This window comes from Schistocerca nitens, chromosome 2, assembly GCF_023898315.1.
Source record: "Schistocerca nitens isolate TAMUIC-IGC-003100 chromosome 2, iqSchNite1.1, whole genome shotgun sequence".
NCBI classification, from domain to species: Eukaryota; Metazoa; Arthropoda; class Insecta; order Orthoptera; family Acrididae; genus Schistocerca; species Schistocerca nitens.
This window is the reverse complement of record NC_064615.1, coordinates 448,998,449-449,017,171: the sequence shown is the minus strand read 5'-3', so window position 1 is coordinate 449,017,171 and position 18,723 is coordinate 448,998,449. Positions and strand designations below refer to the sequence as shown.

At 38.6% G+C, this 18,723-nt stretch overlaps 1 protein-coding gene across 1 annotated transcript in view; it reads left to right on the top strand.

Annotated features, from left to right (window-relative positions):
* LOC126235081 (uncharacterized) overlaps nt 1-17,402 on the top strand; it is a 50,902-nt gene extending 33,500 nt beyond the window's left edge. Inside the window, exons 3-4 of the mRNA XM_049943814.1 lie at nt 12,594-12,878; nt 17,177-17,402. Coding sequence (XP_049799771.1) covers nt 12,594-12,878; nt 17,177-17,402 — 511 coding nt within the window. The remainder of the gene's footprint in view (nt 1-12,593; nt 12,879-17,176) is intronic.
* Nucleotides 17,403-18,723: the final 1,321 nt, after the last annotated feature.

Genomic DNA, 18,723 nt, shown 5'->3' with positions numbered 1-18,723 from the left:
TTGCGACGACTCTCTTTTTGTTTCTGGGTCGTTCCCATACACCCATGACTCATCTCCAGTTATGACGGTGTTCAGAAACCCAGGATCAGTTTTGGTGGTGTCCAGAAGGTCCTGTCCAACGTCAAAACGGAGGTCTTTTTGATATGGTGACAACAACTTGGGCACGAATTTCGCAGCAACTCGGTGCATGGTCAAATCATCATGCAAAACTGCATGTGCAGAATCTTTACTCACTCCAACCTTTTGGGCTATCTCCCACACAGTCAAACGACGATCTGCCATCACCAAATTTTGCATGCTCTCAACAACAACTGCACTCCGAGCAGTTTGGGGCCTGCCAGAACGCTGGTCACACTCTTCTGATGTGCGGCAATTTTGAATCGGTTGAACCACTCTTTAATTTGTGTTACACCTATCTCATCTTCTCCAAACACCTGCTGAATCTTACGAATTGTTTCGCTTTGAGAATCAACAAGCTTTTGAAAAAAAATTGATGCTGTATCTTTGCTCAACACGTTCAGTCATCTTGAGAGAATCGGTAATCCGACGAACACGTTATATAGCACCTCACTCAGCGACCGTCAGGCAGCGACTGAGCGCTGGAAGGCGGGGACAAAATTCTCGCACACACTATACACGTATACACTATATTTTAAAGGCAAGTAGGTTTTTAGTGTTGTTACCAAAAATCTTGAAAAGTTTTTAACTGACTTATCTGAAATACTTACGCGATGCTCTGAAATACTTACACGATGCTCTAATGAATGTTCAGATGGACATAAGCTATATGCATTAAATATATATATGATATATAAATACGTGTAAAATATAAAGGTGAAACGTTGAACAAAAGTATCTCGAAAAGTAATTTACCTATTTGTTGAAATTTTTGCACGGTTCTCTAATAAATATTCAGACGGATCTAGGCTAAATACTTTTAAACAACAAATTACAGATTTTCCGTTAAAATAGACTTAGAGAAAGTAAATGCTGTGCTGTGAAAATGTGCGGTTTCCTTTTGTTTCTTATAGTCAGTTTTAAATACAATAACGGGGTATTTAAATGATTAGACAGATTGTTTCTGCCACCTGCCACATTCTTTCTTTCTTTCTTTCTCCAATATAAAAATTTTAAATGAAAATTGTATATCAAAATGTGTGCTGTTTCGTTTTCTTCCTCGCAGTCAGTTTTCTCGAAAAAACAGGAAATTTGTATATATGCCTTATGATCTGAATATTGCTAAGGAATCTGAATCGTCCGAAACTTTTAAATCCTACCCGTTTGTAGATTAAAACTGAGCGAAATACTATCATTGAAGCTTTTTTCCTCACATATACAGCAGGAGCAGAGGTATTTTATACCCCATATACCAATGAACCCAACCGATTTATGTTAGCGACTTCAGTTCCCAATCAAGGATTCGTTGGCAATGACAATAAACAACGCTCAAGATCAGACAAAGGGGGAAGAGGTGGACATAGAGGGAGGAGGGGGGTAGAAGAAGATTCTCATACAAATTCCATGTATTTTTAGCAATTGCTTAGCACCGCCGGATTTGATAGTTGCATGGGGGCTTAATTAAAATATAATGCAAATAATTTTAATTTTTTGATTTAGTAGTTTGTCCGATTACGAAGTCTCCTAACGGTTGGCCCTGACTAGTATTATTACGCAATCTGACTGCATAGAACAACAACAAAGAATGAAATGGAAATTTTCATTAACACAATTAATTAATTAAGTCCCCAGCAACTATAAAACCTACGAAACCAAAGCACAAGTGTAACTGTTCTGTGTGTGGAAGTATGACTCAACGTACGCATCTGGCACGGTTCTTCTTCAACAACACAAGAAATTTTAAATATCATTTATACTGAATTAATTAAAGAAAATAGAAATACCATAATTACTCAAGAAAACCAGAATTACACTCTAATACAAGAACACAAGCCAGATGCTTTGTTGACTGAACCTGTAATGACGCATTATTCAGGACATTGAAATAATGAGAAAGAAAAGAAAAGTAGTTTGTTACCTTAATTTATATTGATGAAAAGCACTCTAGACATTACAATCTCTCCACACCGACTCGCTACTATCACATCTCAACAAGAACTTTTCAGTATCACATCTCAGCAAGCACTGCCTACTAGCTCATCTCAACAAACACTCCTCACTACGACATCTCAGCACTGACTACCACGAGCTCTCCCCAAGCACTGACCACTACGACATCTCAATAATCACTGCCAGTGGAGGCGGCGGAACAATACTCTCTAGCGCGATCTCTGGCGCTGTGGCTCAGTGTAGCCACCTTTCATATGCCCTTCCTCCACAGGCTAGAATTTGATGGTATTTTTGCCAGTATTGGTTGTGAAAATACCACCAAATTCGTCAAAAAAATACAGACAAAAATAAAAGATATTATTAATACGTAAATATCACATACTAGATAAAATTTTGGCTTTGCACTGACCTTTCAATAACCTAATATATAAAATACAGTAAGCAATACAAATTCTTTCATACATGTGACTTTACATAATAGTTTACACAAGTATTATGTGGTTAAACAGTTCAAACAATAACGTCAGCAATGACGAATATGTGCAGGTAAGAGTCTCATAACTTTTCACAAACAGTAATACACAAAAAATCAGTTTATACAAATATTCACATAAACGCTTTCCATAGCCCAAGAAACAAGTAGTTGACAGTTCCAGCAGTAGCACCCAGCAATGGTCAACAGGTGCAAAAACCAACAAGTGACATTTTTTCAGTAGAAACAGTCCATCAGTGGCACCCAGTAATGTTGAATAGGTGCAGACACCAACAAGTAACACCATTTCAGTATAAGCAGTTCCATTAGTGGCACCAGCAATGTTGAGCAGGTGCCGACACCAACAAGTAACACCATTTCAGTATAAGCAGTTCCATCAGTGGCACCAGCAATGTTGAATAGGTGCAGATATCAACAGGTGACATCTTTTCAGTAGAAGCAGTCCATGAGTGGCACCCAGCAATGTTGAGCAGGTGCAGACATCAACAAGTAACACCATTTCGGTAGAAGCAGTCCATCAGTGGCACCCAGTAATGTTGACCAGGTGCTGACCGCAGTCCATAAAATTCACTATCACTAATCACACTGTTCATCAGCAGAAATTAAACATGTCCTAGTGGCACCAATCATGTAGAAAAAGTGCAAATAACAGTTCATAATATTCCCTATCACTAATCACACAGTTCATCAGCAGAAATTAAACATGTCCAGGTGGCATCCACCATGTTGAAAAGTGCAGCACCATCACTAATCAGACAGTTCAGGCATGAACAATAGTTTGAATACACATACAATGCTTTTACACTAAACATACAAATCATAACAAACACACAAATGATATCAGATAACTGTCCTATTAACTATTACAATACACAAATACCAGTAAACCTATAATATTTATGGGTGTCAGTGCAAGCCACAACAACAAGTAAAATAATATTTAGGAGATAAGTTGGGATCACTTCTCTGGGATTATAAAAGGAAAACACACAAAACACACTCACTCATCTTTCATCCACATTTAGTGCTACTGTGTAGTTGAATAGTGTTAACTGTGTAAATGCAATTCTGTCAAAATTTTATGTTCATCATGTGTATCAAGTAGTAGTGGCAGCAATGTATAACAGTCAATAATAGTTAGTCAACGTCATAGTCATCATGTCAAGACCAATGTTTGCCAAGCCAGATCAAAATGTACGGTTGCTGAACAACTGTCAGTGAGCCAAGATATGCAAATACTTCCTCTCTTCAAAAAAAGTATATACTGCTTAGTGATTTAACAAAGTGTGTGTGTAGACAATCTTCCTTCTACTTGAGTGTTCTAGTCTGCCATCTTTATCCTCCTTGTTCCATATAGACCAACAAAAAAAAAAATATGCTCCTCACTTACTTCACCTCTTATCCACCAAAACTCCAATAATCATCAGCATCACATAATCTCAATACTTCAATAATACCTCATTTACCTTACCTCTTGTCCACGAAACTCCAATAATCATCAACTTCACATAATCTCAATACCTCAATAATACGTCGATACATATAAACCTCAGCACCAATATCATTTCACTTCCATAACAACTCTTTCCTCTAGTCAGTCTCCTCGAACAAGTACAGACAAAATCCTAGTGCAACTTCAATTCAGCATCCCATACAATCCGAAGACACAGTGTCCACACACAACCTCTGTGTAATCCATCTGACACAAATTTTCTACTCATTATAAATTATAAGATACATTTTGGTTCCTTGTCCATCATTAAATAAAAGAAATGCATACATGACCTCTAACAGACTTAGTTCGAATAACTCTCAGTAATTAAGTACGATTATGAAGTATTAATGATCGTGATATTTCAGTGTGTACACCACTTCAAAAATTATGGCAAACAGAAGCAAACATGTGGAGTATTTCTCGTGTCAAGTGTCACTTCCTATTTCAATTGCTCACGAAGAATGCAGTGTAATAACTGTCAATGGTCTAAACCTAGTGTTGGTATGTCATGTCGTTAGCTTCCTTCCTATTAGCATAAATTTATACAGCTTCCATAAAACCTCCAGCTCATGTGACTTCTAAGCAGTTTCTTGTACCAATGTCGTTCGTAGAATTATAGCAGCTCATTTTCTTATCTTAAAAATATCAGGCACTAGGCGTAAGCAATACATGCAATATCGCGACAATATACCAGTAGCGAACAGAATGTCAACAAGTGGATGCAGCACAATCCCTACAACGAGGCTCTGCCAAGCGAACAATCTACAATTAATACAATAGTGTAACCTAATCTTCATGTTTGTACACTGTACATCAGCATTGCTATATTCTAAATTGAAGAGTAGTTATGACAACAAAACAGAAATGTGTAAATATGCAATCCATACGCACAGCAGCAAACATATATCTTACGTAATAAACAAGTGATTAGCATCATATCAGCATAAGCAAATAAATGTTCATATGTAATCTTTAAAAAGTAAACATGAAGGCGCAAGCAGATAAATCACAAAGTGTAACCTACATACATAACCACTGTCAGCACAATTAATCAGGTGACAATCATAACTTAAATAAATAAGCACAGCAGGCACATAATAGAAAAATATGACATCAGTGAAAAAGCAGTGCAGCCAAGCGATGCATAATATATACAAATAACAAGCCTGTTCATTAATCAATCATCGTCAAAATCAGTAAATGTACACAAGCACGTCGCTTCACAAGTAAATTCATAGAACATGAAATTTAGCACAAAGTATGAGTCACGTAATCGCAAGCAACAAATTACGTCTAAAGTACGTACCTAAGTGGAAATATGTTACCTGAAAAATAAACTCAATTAATAGTTACCCTATTTAGTTTATTACTTTTTTTTCTTCGAAATTACATTCTTCCTGAAATTTTCTCCATAGCAAGTCGTCTTAACGTCGGACACGCACAGAATTTACCTAAAGGTCTTAAATATTTTACACAACTGTATCCTGAAAAATACTGAACGTTAATAACATAATTTATAAAGTCACCATAGCTTTATACAGAATTTATTCGGAGAATTTAGACTGTGTATTTGATTACGGCTGTCAGTGCATTCACACTGTGCGCTCGATCAGCTGTAGGCGCGTGACGTATGAAGTAATTGTTTGCGGTCAACGACTGCCTTTTGCGGCGCGCAGACTTCACTGTTGCTTTGAGTATCTGCCGCCGCCGGAACACGGCGCGGTATCCTTGTATTCTCTGCATGTTTACATGTAGCTGTTAGGAAACTACGAACATCACGTTTTGTGGTAGGAACAGCATAATTACGAATCGCGTCTAGTTTTTCTGGATCAGGAAGAATACCGTCTGTAGAAATAATGTGACCGAAAAATTTCACCTGAGAACGACCAAATTCAGATTTTTTTTTTTTTAAGTTCACTATAATGCCAACTCTTGCAAAAATACGTAATAATGAATCCAAAATTTTGTTGTGCTCACTCCAAGAATGTTTAGGTATAAGAATATCGTCAACATAAGAAGTAATATTGTCACGAAGATAATCAGGTAAAATTTCATTTAAGCTACGAATGAATACTGCAGAAAATATAGTAAGTCCAAACGGTAATTTCCAAAGTCACTTTTGGGTAAAACAGTCAAATCCGGTTATTCTTTACCTACTGTCTAGATAGATAGATAGTAGAAGAGTTGTTTTTATAGATGCAAAGAATAGTATAAGAGTAGGCAGCGGTGCAGAAAACTAAAAGGGAAATAGCACCACTACAGCTCGGGGCCCTGTGAACGCTACGGCACATATTCACTTAGTATAGTGAATCCCCTGAGGACATTAATAGCCGCACATAATTTTCAGTTTGTGACTTAGTGGCAAATTTGGCGGAAGTGCGTACGTAAATTGATCTAACCATGAACATGGATGTATCTCATTCTTAGGATTACGAAAGATCTTAAATTTCCGAACAGTCAAAAAGTGTTTATAGTCAAAGTTTTCGCCTCATGGCGACAAAGACCTACCGCGTCTGTCCCAGTTTGAATGTCGATTATTGTCAAGTTCGCGCGCCTGGCGCTCTCTTGTTGCATCCCGTAAATGAAACAAATTATTTTCTTCAAACCCCTCTGCTATCTGCGATTCCAAATTTCTTTTGCTGTCTTTTCCTACAATTTCCCCTTCAATTTGTTTGACTTGCTTTCGTAATGCCTCAACTTCCCTTTTAACACATTCATTAAATTTTCCCTGATTTTCAACATGCTTATTTATGTTCTGGTACTCTTCGGTTTCTGCAAATGGTAATGGAGCTGTATCATCCGAATCTCTATCCCCATTCAAACTAAGACTTGTCAATTTATCTGGAATCTCCTCATCTCTTTCCAATAAGTTTACGTCTTTCGTAAGTATTGCAACTCGGGTTTCGGTATTGTCACATTTAGTAGTTGATTGTTCACACTGTTGCGTTAAGTTATTTATGCTGTCATTTGATATGGATTCCTCGATTCTCTCAAATATTTCTTCCTTATCATGTGCAAGTTGTAAATTTAACTCTGAAAATTTTTGTACTATCACGCGATCTCTTTCTTCCTGTTCTCTATCTTGTTCCCTTTGTCTAATCTCCACTGCAATTAATCTATTATTGTGAGAATTCAAAATTGGTTGTACTTCTTCCCTAATTTCTTTCTTTAATTCATCTTTCATATTTTTGAAACATGTCCCTATTCATAAATCTAACCGTGTTTCCAGTGTTCCCATATCAGTTTTTAATTCAGATCCCAAAGTTCCCATCTCAGTTTTAATTGTTCCTATTTCTGTTTTTAATTCAGATCCTTGTGAGTCTAACCGTGTTGCCAAAGTTCCTATCTCTGTTTTAATTGTTCCTATTTGTGATCCCAAATTTAATATTGCACCCATCAACTGCTCCATAATAGCCGGTTCGAAATTCCTTTCGCCCCTAACATTTCCCGCAAAACCAGTTTCATTCGTCATAGCTGTAAAGCTATCTGTGTTCGATGCTATTCCAGAATTTTCTATCGTTAATCTCGTATTCTGTGAATTTTCTGATTGAGAAAAATTTTGAAATGGTTCCGGACTGTCTTCCCGACTTATTAAATTGTTTTCAACTCCATTATTCATCATAATGTTGTCCTGTGTTGGCGAGTTCGCCATGTCGACAATTTCGTCATTCTCACTATTCATCATTTTCGCCTTTTTCATTGATCGCGTAATCATTTACAAAACATACAAAACTCGTTACTGTACGAAAATTACACACAATGCCTCTTTATTTCCAACAATACCATTCACACGAAATGCTTCCCTCAACCACGATTAACGAACAATTGAAATCTTCCTAACTGCACAAAATTGTCAAACCCGTATACAAGATAACAAAATTAAATTCTGCAAAAAAAATACCATTAGAAGAGTGACAATTACCAAATCTACACATGCAAAATAGACTACAATTACTAAACTACAAAGTACTACAACAATACTACTGTCTACTATTTTTACAATCAGAAGAATTCCAAGGGACGATCCGAAGCAGCGGTCGCCACGTGCATGGGGGCTTAATTAAAATATAATGCAAATAATTTTAATTTTTTGATTTAGTAGTTTGTCCGATTACGAAGTCTCCTAACGGTTGGCCCTGACTAGTATTATTACGCAATCTGACTGCATAGAACAACAACAAAGAATGAAATGGAAATTTTCATTAACACAATTAATTAATTAAGTCCCCAGCAACTATAAAACCTACGAAACCAAAGCACAAATGTAACTGTTCTGTGTGTGGAAGTATGACTCAACGTACGCATCTGGCACGGTTCTTCTTCAACAACACAAGAAATTTTAAATATCATTTATACTGAATTAATTAAAGAAAATAGAAATACCATAATTACTCAAGAAAACCAGAATTACACTCTAATACAAGAACACAAGCCAGATGCTTTGTTGACTGAACCTGTAATGACGCATTATTCAGGACATTGAAATAATGAGAAAGAAAAGGAAAGTAGTTTGTTACCTTAATTTATATTGATGAAAAGCACTCTAGACATTACAATCTCTCCACACCGACTCGCTACTATCACATCTCAACAAGAACTTTTCAGTATCACATCTCAGCAAGCACTGCCTACTAGCTCATCTCAACAAACACTCCTCACTACGACATCTCAGCACTGACTACCACGAGCTCTCCCCAAGCACTGACCACTACGGCATCTCAATAATCACTGCCAGTGGAGGCGGCGGAACAATACTCTCTAGCGCGATCTCTGGCGCTGTGGCTCAGTGTAGCCACCTTTCATAGTGTATTTACATATTATGGTACTCGTGGTATGTCGGCTGGCGGATACACCATTTAAAGTTATGCAAATTTTTGCATTTTGGGATATTCAGGGTGAACATTAAAAAAATCGACAAATGCAGGGACGGATTTTTGACTGAAAATGGAGGAAAAAACGTCCTATGAATATGTTGCCACGGTAGATGGCGCTTACGAATGACTGTTCCTCTGACCATGTACCAATGTTCCTTCTATGTTGCAGGCTGTGTGATTGATGCAGCGTATTGTAAGCAGCAGAATGGCCCGGAATTCATGTTGGGAATGAGATGATGGTGTCTGTGTAGGCCAAGCAGATGGGAGCGAAAGAGAAACAGCACGGCTGTACCGAAACAAGTACCCTCACAGACACCAACCACATCACACAACATTTCAAGCCTTTTTTGGGCGTTTGTGTGATCATGGCTCCTTGCAGAGAGACGAACGTGGTTGTCGTTGTACACACACCGTCCATTTATGGACACATGTTCACATGACCTTTTTTCTTCCGTTTTCAATCAGGAATCCACCCCTGCATTTTGTTGGTTTTACAAATGTTCAGCCAGTATAGGAAAAACCTGTATTCTCGGTAACGCACTTATCTCCAGTCCTTGCGATTTAACTAATTCGGTTTGTGCCTTGTGGCTTACAATGTTTTACATTTTTTTATCCAGTTCCATCTTTCTTCTTATGTAGTATCGCTAGATTGCCGTTTAAGGTTATTATTTGGAAAATATCTAGAATTTTGTTTTTCTTCTCAAGAATGAACTTATTTACAGAAACATTTCTCATCATTCTACAAGTCGATAACACAATGAAGAGCCAACACTGCCCATATACAACACACTGAATGCAGTTTACAAGTTCCAGACATATTATAAAAACATATATACATATATACAGGGTGAAGCGAAATTTGCGCATTCGTGCTTAGCAGCGCGACTCCTAACCTGCGAGCGAAAAAAAAAAAAAAAAATGTTTCTCACAATATTTCGGCCGACGAGTATATCCGGTAGAAAAAGGATGTTAAAGAGTAGCAATCTGCTAACACTGTAACCAAATGTATGGGAACTATCTCTGTCAGCTATATATATATATATATATATATATATATATATATATATATATATATAATGTGTGTGTGTGTGTGTGTACATATAGGGTGAGTCGCGTAAGACGTAACACCCCCATTATTCCGTTGGCGATTGCACATATCGACAAGCGGTGTTCGGCGAATCATAGCCGACTATGGGGCACATACTTTGGTGCATGCACAAGAATCACAACTTTTATATTGACCGAGATAATGAGGCAAGTACATGTTTTTTAAATGGGACGCTATACCTTTTTTTACCATCATTCGAACGCTCTGGAGAAGACGCCTATAGTGATGTAACGCATGTTGCTATTGTGATTCAAACTTCGCTTAAAAGACGCTGGGAAATATTGTACGATTGATGGTCGAGGCGGTCGGAAGCGGCTGCAGACTGTAAACACGCCTCGCGCGACCCGCAGGCCGAGTTGCCGTGCTCTATGCAGCATGCACGGCCTACGCTACGTAGGTAAATCCTCATCCGCCCTCTTTAAAGCAAAGTTTGAATCACAATAGCAACATGCGTTACATCACTATACTCGTCTTCTCCAGAGCGTTCGAATGATGATAAAAAAAGTACAGCGTCCGATTTAAAAAACATGTACTTGCCTGATTATCTCGGTCAATATAAACGTTGTGATTATTGTACATGTTCCAACGTATGTACCCCATAGTCCGCTATGATTCACCGAAAACCGCATGCCGATACGTGCAATAGCCCCCGGAATAAAGGGGGTGTTGCATCTTATGTGACTCACCCTGTACCACACCTTCTCCTAAACCACTGGACCGATTTCAACCGAACTTGTTAGTCACATCACTTAAGCAGTGGAAATCATCACTGTGAGGTAAAAACTACTTACCTATCAGAGGGGTGGGGGTGGGGGTGAGAAAGCAATGTAGTCATCCCATGTTTGAGAATGAGAGTACTTAGTGATCTGGAACAAACTTTACGCATAATTTCAAACCTTTACGAGACTTTCTCCCGCTGAAAATCCCTTTAAAATGATGAAAGGAATTCTTCGCTTATTACATTTTCGCTGTTGATGCAGTAAAACTGCCACATGAAAGATGACGTTCTGATTCATTACTTCTTTACTACTAACTCTAATCACAACACATTTCGCAGACAGTAGCTACACGTGTCACTGGATTAACCTGCCAAATTATATCAAATGGTTCAAATGGCTCTGAGCATTATGGGACTTAACATCTGACGTCATCAGTCCCCTAGAACATAGAACTACTTAAACCTAACTAACCTAAGGACATCACACACATCCATACCCGAGGCAGGATTAGAACCTCTGACCGTAGCGGACGCGCGGTTCTAGACCTAAGCGTCTAGATCCGCTCGGTCACACCGGCCGGCCAAATTATATCATTTTATAGCACATGGACCAGGAGATTCGACGTAATAAAAATTAAGCTATGTAAAAATGAAAGCGTAGGGCGCAATTCGCTACAGATACAGTTGAAATACGTGTACAAATACGTGTGAAATATGTTAACTATACGTGAAATATTCCTGATATATGTGTGCGCAGGCAGAACCACGGGTAAAAAGCTCATCCTAAACCCCTTGAAAGATTTCAGCCAAATTCGAAACACATATTAGTTACAATCTGGGAAGAAATACTGTAGAGGTAAGAACCACCAACGTCCTCTTGGGACGAGCGTGATAATGTGGTGACAGAACGGGGAGGAGGAGATAGACATCGAGGGGGAACGGGGAGATGGATACAGATAGGAGTAGTAGATGGTCAGAGAGGGAGAGGGAGGGGAAATGGACAGAGAGAGGGAAGAGGAGGAGATGGACAGAGAAAGGAAAAAGGAAGAGATAAAAAGGAGAGGGTAGGACAAGATGGACAGAGAGAGGATGAAGGAGGGAATGGACTATTAGATTATTGGAATAAATATTTACCCTGGCAACGCCCAGTACTCAGCAAGGAAATTGTACACACAACCCTCCCTCGTGAACAAGTCTATCTATTAGTGAAAAACGATCAAAATCCCTTCATTAGTTCCTGAGATTAAACATCGATACAGACAGAAAACTCGACTTGGAACTTCACTTTATAATATGTATAAATGTACAATTTATAGTGGAGAACACGCCGATATAAATGTTCTTGATAGATCTGGGTGTCGGGCAGAAAGTCGAACATTGTTCGTCTTCCTCCATAGGCGAGGCTCGCCACTGGAGACGGTCCAGAACACTCCACTGATTGAGTCAAAGCTTCACTCTACTAGGATATTCCTACCACTATTACGAGTAGCACAGAGACTCCTCTGCATACCTTGTATTCATAGTCCCAATCTGGTATACAACTTCAACCTTAGACAGCGATTCGAGGAATATCATTAGAACATTAGAAAAGTTAGTATGTTGAATTTAATACATTGCCAATAGAACACTTCGTTCTGGTTTAGTTAAACATCTCATTCTTGCAAACTTGGTGAGATGTCTTGAATAGAAAATACGAATGTCACCCATCTCCAGAGAATTGCAAGCAAGGCAGGCAGTTCCTGTTCGACCCTGTCTTCCTTCCTTAGTAACTCTAGAACCGAAGTAATTGCATCCAGAAGTCGTATTACTTATGTAAGCTTTTGGTGCTGTGCCTGCAGGCTGGCCAAGATGTGGTACAAGGGCGTAAGCTTCACGTCGGAGAAGTGCGCGCTGGTGTACCTCGTGGACGCGGCCGGCACGCGCACCACCACTGACGTCTTCTCCGACATGAGCAACGACTTCACCCTGTCCGTTTTCTACGACGACTCCTGCCACGGCCTGCCCTACATCCAGGACTGCATCGCTACGCTTCAGCGGGCGCAGCATTGGGTCACCGATGAAGGAATCTTCCACTGGATGATCAACAGCGTGCACATTTCACAGACACAGGATGGACTCGTAAGGCAAGCATCTCCTTTTTTACGTATACAGTTTTTTTTCACTCTTAGTGAGTAGCTTGAGTCATACCTGAGGACGATTCAAAACGGTTGTAACGTGACCCTAAGAAACGTTGATGTCAAGCTGCCCTTAAATGTAAACGCTCCGCAAACAAAATGAAAAATCCTTAGAACACCAAATTGCATAATTATTGGTAAACTTCTAAACTCTGTCAACCCTCGTAAATATCTAGGAGTAATGCGGCAGTATCGTTTGAATTAGAATCAATAAATAAAATTAGCTGTAGCGATTGACATTTGTATTAGAATGAATAAATAAAATTGGCTATAGCTATTGAAAGACTTGATTATCTTGGGAGAATTCAGGGAAAGTGTGGTGAACCCATTAAGTACACAGCTTTCGAGAGCGCTGTTTCTAAGCTGGATGCTGTCTTCAAGTAGGGATGGTAGTAGACGTCGATGGAATCCAGAGGCGCACTTCTGCGATCGTAACTGGCCGATATAATATAGTGAAGTGTAACAGATACACTCGCGGAATTTAAATGGGAATCTTTCAGAGATGTGTCTCAAAAACCACCTTGGGCAAATTTTGTAAATTGGAGTTCTAGATACACTGGAGCAAAATTTTCTTCGTATAGAGCAGGAGAAGGATATATGGAAATCTCGTCCATCATGGAGATATTTTTTGCAAATGGAAAAGGAGACTGAATCATTAATCATTTCAGAACAACTTAAAATACTGTGTTTTCTGCTGTCAGTAATATTTATTTATTTTGTGTTTAATTTAACATATTGTAGTGTGTTTCAAGGATGTAAACGTTTATGCATAAAGGTATATTTTACTTAAAAATAATACATCTTCATGTAAATTAACTTAGAACACTGTTTTGTTCACTGCTACTGGCATAACTAAAGGGGTATTTGGAAGGGGGAGGGGGGGATGGAACAGCGGATGTCCAGAAATCGATATTCTAGTAGTGTCTCCTGCTGGCGTGGAACTCTGCCTCGTTATTTGGTGTGACTGATACCACAGCCTGCACTTGATGCAGATAGTTTTGCATCACTTTATAGTGCAATAATCGTGTGATGCGCGTTAAATATGTGAGTTCTTCACTTACGATTTTGAAGTCCCAAAGCTTCATTTGCGTTGTTGGTACATTGGCGGAACTCTCATAGTCTGATGCTGACTTGAACCAATTTCACTGTTCAAAACGTTTCTACATAGACATAAACATTATACACTTAATGCAATACAGCGTTATTGCAATGTGTGGATGAGTAGCGGCTGTCGTTTCTTTGCAGCAATATTTGACGACACATGAACTGCAGGTTGACCCCATACCAAAGTTCCAAGCAAAAGTAAGAAAACGCCTTAACAACAGTAACCTTCTTTACACTAAGAAGGAAGTACAGGACCTTATCGTAATGACACCCACAGCCCCTACATTCAGAGCACAGCCAAAAATTCATAAGATCAACGCACTAATCAGGTCTACTGTGAACTCAGTTAATAGCCTAGCTCATAAATTAATATGGGAGCTAAGTGGGTTGCTAGTTGAATAAAAGCTCTTCTAAAAATTATTAGTCTATAAAAAACAACTATGAACTTATAAACAATGTGAATAACCTGATTATGCCACCTCAGAGCAATTTTCTATATCAAGACATTCTAAACCTGAACAGTGGTATATCTGCAGATGAAACAGTTGAGATAATAAAAAAGAACCTAATGACAAAGCAGTGAACAGACCAGAAATAATAGAGTCTACAGATAAATTTAATTCAGTACTTTCAATAATGACTTCTCTTTCAAAAACAAACTTGACAAGGAAAACTGAGAGCTTCCAATGGGAATCTCTTTTAGTGGTCTAATAGCTCAAATGTTTAACTAGCATGTACACAATGAAATAGCAAGGATAGCATTACAACCAAAGTTATATTCTACTAACTTAGTGCCTGCTGCTTTGCTCACATAAAAATGGTGCAACTGGCTCTGAGCACTATGGGATTTAACATCTTAGGTCATCAGTCCCCTAGAACATAGAACTACTTAAACCTAACTAACCTAAGGACATCACACACATCCATGCCCGAGGCAGGATTCGAACCTGCGACCGTAGCAGTCCCGCGGTTCCGGACTGAAGCGCCTAGAACCGCACGGCCACCGCGGCCGGCTGCTCGCATAAACTGGCAATGGCAAGGAACGCCTTTCTGAAGAAGAGAAATTTGTTATCATCGAGTATAGATTTAAGTGTCAGGAAGTTGTTTCTGAAAGTATTTGTATAGAGTGTATCCATGTATGGAAGTGAAACGTGGACGATAAATGGTTTGGACAAGAAGAGAATAGAAACTTTCGAAATGTGGTGCTACAGAAGAATGCTGAAGATTAGATGGGTAGATCACATAACTAATGAGTAGGTATTGAATAGAATTGGAGAGAAGAGCAATTTGTTGCACAACTTGACTATAAGAAGGGATCGGTTGGTAGGACATATTTTGAGGCATCATGGGATCACCAATTTAGTATTGGAGGGCAGCGTGGAGGGTACAAATCGTAGAGGGAGACGAAGAGATAAATACACTAAACAGATTCAGAAGGATGTAGGTTACAGTAGGTACTGGGAGATGAAGAAGCTTGCACAGGATAGAGTAGCATGGAGAGCTGCATCAAACCAGTCTCTGAAGACCACAACAACAACGAGTTCTTGTAGCGACATTTCGATAGAACTATACATCTTTATTTCCTTAGAAGTCGAATACAAATTTTCATAGATTTAACCTTAAAATGTATTAAAATTAAGAAATATTTTAATAACAATTTTTCGTCCCCTATTTCACCCCCTAGACATCTAATTTCGAAAAAAAACATTGAAACACGCATTTTTTATTTCTAACTGAGGAGCCAAAATCAGATTTTCAGAGATTTATTTTCAAAACTGATTTATAATGAAATATTTACATAAAAACTTTCATCCCCCATATACGCCCTTGGGGGTTGCATTTCCAAAAACACTGAAAATATGTATCTTTATTTCTAACAGAAGAGCCAGATACCAATTTTCATAGATGTAGCTTTTAAAATGCTTCAATACTTCTTTAAAAATGACTTGTTTTCAAAAAAATTTCACCCACTACCCCTTAGTGGTTAAATTTCCAAAAATACTGAAATACCAGGTGATCAAAAAGTCAGTATAAATTTGAAAACTGAATAAATCACGGAATAATGTAGATAGAGAGGTAAAAATTGATACACATGCTTGGAATGACATGGGGTTTTATTCGAACAAAAAAAGTTCACAGAATGTCCGACAGATGGCGCTGGACAGCAAAACGTCTGAGACTGCGCATGACAATCGTCATGCTTGGCCTCCCAGGTCGCCAGACCTCAGTCCGTGCTATTATTGGCTTTGGGGTTACCTGAAGTCGTAAGTGTATCGTGATCGACCGACATCTCTAGGGATGCTGAAAGACAACACCCGTCACCAATGCCTCACCATAGCTCCGGACATGCTTTACAATGCTGTTTACAACATTATTCCTCGACTACAGCTATTGTTGAGGAATGATGGTGGACATATTGAGCATTTCCTGTAAATAACATCATATTTGCTTTGTCTTACATTGTTATGCTAATTATTGCTATTCTGATCAGATGAAGCGCCATCTGTCGGACATTTTTGAACTTTTGTATTTTTTTGGTTCTAATAAAACCCCATGTCATTTCAAGCATGTTTGTCAATTTGTACCTCTATATCTACATTATTCCGTGATTTATTCAGTTTTCAAATTTATACTGACTTTCTGATCACCAGGTACGTATTTCTTATTTCTGCCTGAGAAAACAAATACCAATTTTGGTAATTCTAGGTACAAAAAATCACTTCATTCCCTACTTCATGTTCTTGGGGGCAGAATTTCGAGAAATCCCTTTTTAAACGATGTTTACAATATAAGATCAACACCTTCTCCAAAATTACAAGTTTCTGTCCTTAGTTGGTTTGTGATGGGTCATGATGAGTCAGCTAGTCAGTACTTGTCTTCTATATATATAAGGGTTGCTACTTCATCATCTGTGTCATTAACTAGAGTGAGAGTACCATCCACCTAATTCCAATAAATGAAGTAGCAACCCTTTTTAATAAATTCAGTATAGTCTGCATAAAATATCAAATTCACCTTTGAATATAAAGACAACAACACCGTATCTTTTATTGACATGAAAATATTGAAACTGAACCAGAAGGTGTCTTTCAATGTTAAATGTAGCCTAGCGCAGTCCATAAGAAGCCAGAGTTGGTGTGCAGGGTGGCGCGCCACTCCAACAAGTACCAGATGCGGACGTCGCCTGCCAACGGGACGGCGTCGCTGACCACGCCTTTCGTGCACTGCACCGCCTCGCTGGGACAGTCTTCCCACCTGTTCGTGAAGCGCGGCGAGCGCCGCATGCACTACGACGGATCCAGCTTCATCGTGCGCAACGCCGGGCATTCGGCCGGCTTCGACGAGAAGAATCAGCTCAAGGTCTACTGAGGGCGGTGGCGCGGGACATCAGGGAGGCGGCACACCCTCGGCTTTTCTACGTCTTTTCTAGAAGCGCGTCACCTTTCCTATATACACTCTTCACGTATCATTTTTACTCGTGTCGCTTTTTTTCCTTTTGTAACTCTTTATTGTATACAAATATTGTCTCGTTTTGCTTAAACCGTGGAACTTTTTTTCGTGTTTCTTCACACAGTAAAACACTTTTTGTTTTATTTTTATTTTTTGGAAGTTGTTTACACTCAGTCGAACATTCACCTCACTCGTAGCATGCTTTGGTGAAATAATTTGCAACTTTCTCCTCTGAACAGTTTAGCAAAAATTAAGTCCTTTGTAGACAATTACGTATCGTAACTAAGCGACACTTTGTAGGACCTACCACGTAACAGTAACGAATAAGTACGTCTCATTATGTCTGATACGATACGACTTTCCGTCAAGCTGTATCAGTCTTTGCTGTTTGTTAGTCATACACCAAAAATTTTCGTAACACATAGCTACACACAGATTGACTAAAACATATTTATTATTTTAAAAAAATTAACCCAGCTAATGTGCGCATACCTGTCTTTTCATTCTGTTGTAACAGATGGATTTACTTCATGACTCGATGTACAAAGTGGAGTTACGGTTTCGATATAAATATGTATCCGCCTCCCTATAATTTTCCAAATTACGTATATCTTGTCAATACCGATGTTTTGAAAGTAGAAATTTTTCGTTATTTCGTCGCATTGTGAGCTAAAATCCAACCAAAAATGTTTGTAGTGATGTGTATTTTGTTCAAATGTAGTGATGTATTATGTGGCTTGCAATATAATACAGTATCAATTTCGTTCTCTTTACGTTGTTTTTTATTGTCGCTGACAATAGCTTCATTACGCTTTCGTTCACTGGATCTTATATGAAGTCTAAAGTATTGACACAGAATTCACGATTCACTCGAAAACAACAAACAGTTTACGTTTCAGCACTGGACCACACCAGTACCTTCATGTACGATTAGTTCTGCATAACATCAAGGAAACGCGTAGAAATGCCCCATTTTTGTGAATAATTAATACTGTGAGGATATATGACTTCGTTCACTGGAATGTACAAATTATTATATTTTGGGAAGCGAGGATAAAATGTTGTTTCATTGGTTTGTTGCCCGGTGTAGCCTGGTTTCTCTCCTCCCTCTTGACTGCCCCACCAATCTTTAGTATTTTTTATACACTGAATCATTTCTTATACTGAAACTGGATACAAAATTCATATCTTGTACGTTTAAATCCTATGAGGTTCTTTAGATTACTGATCATTCTAATGT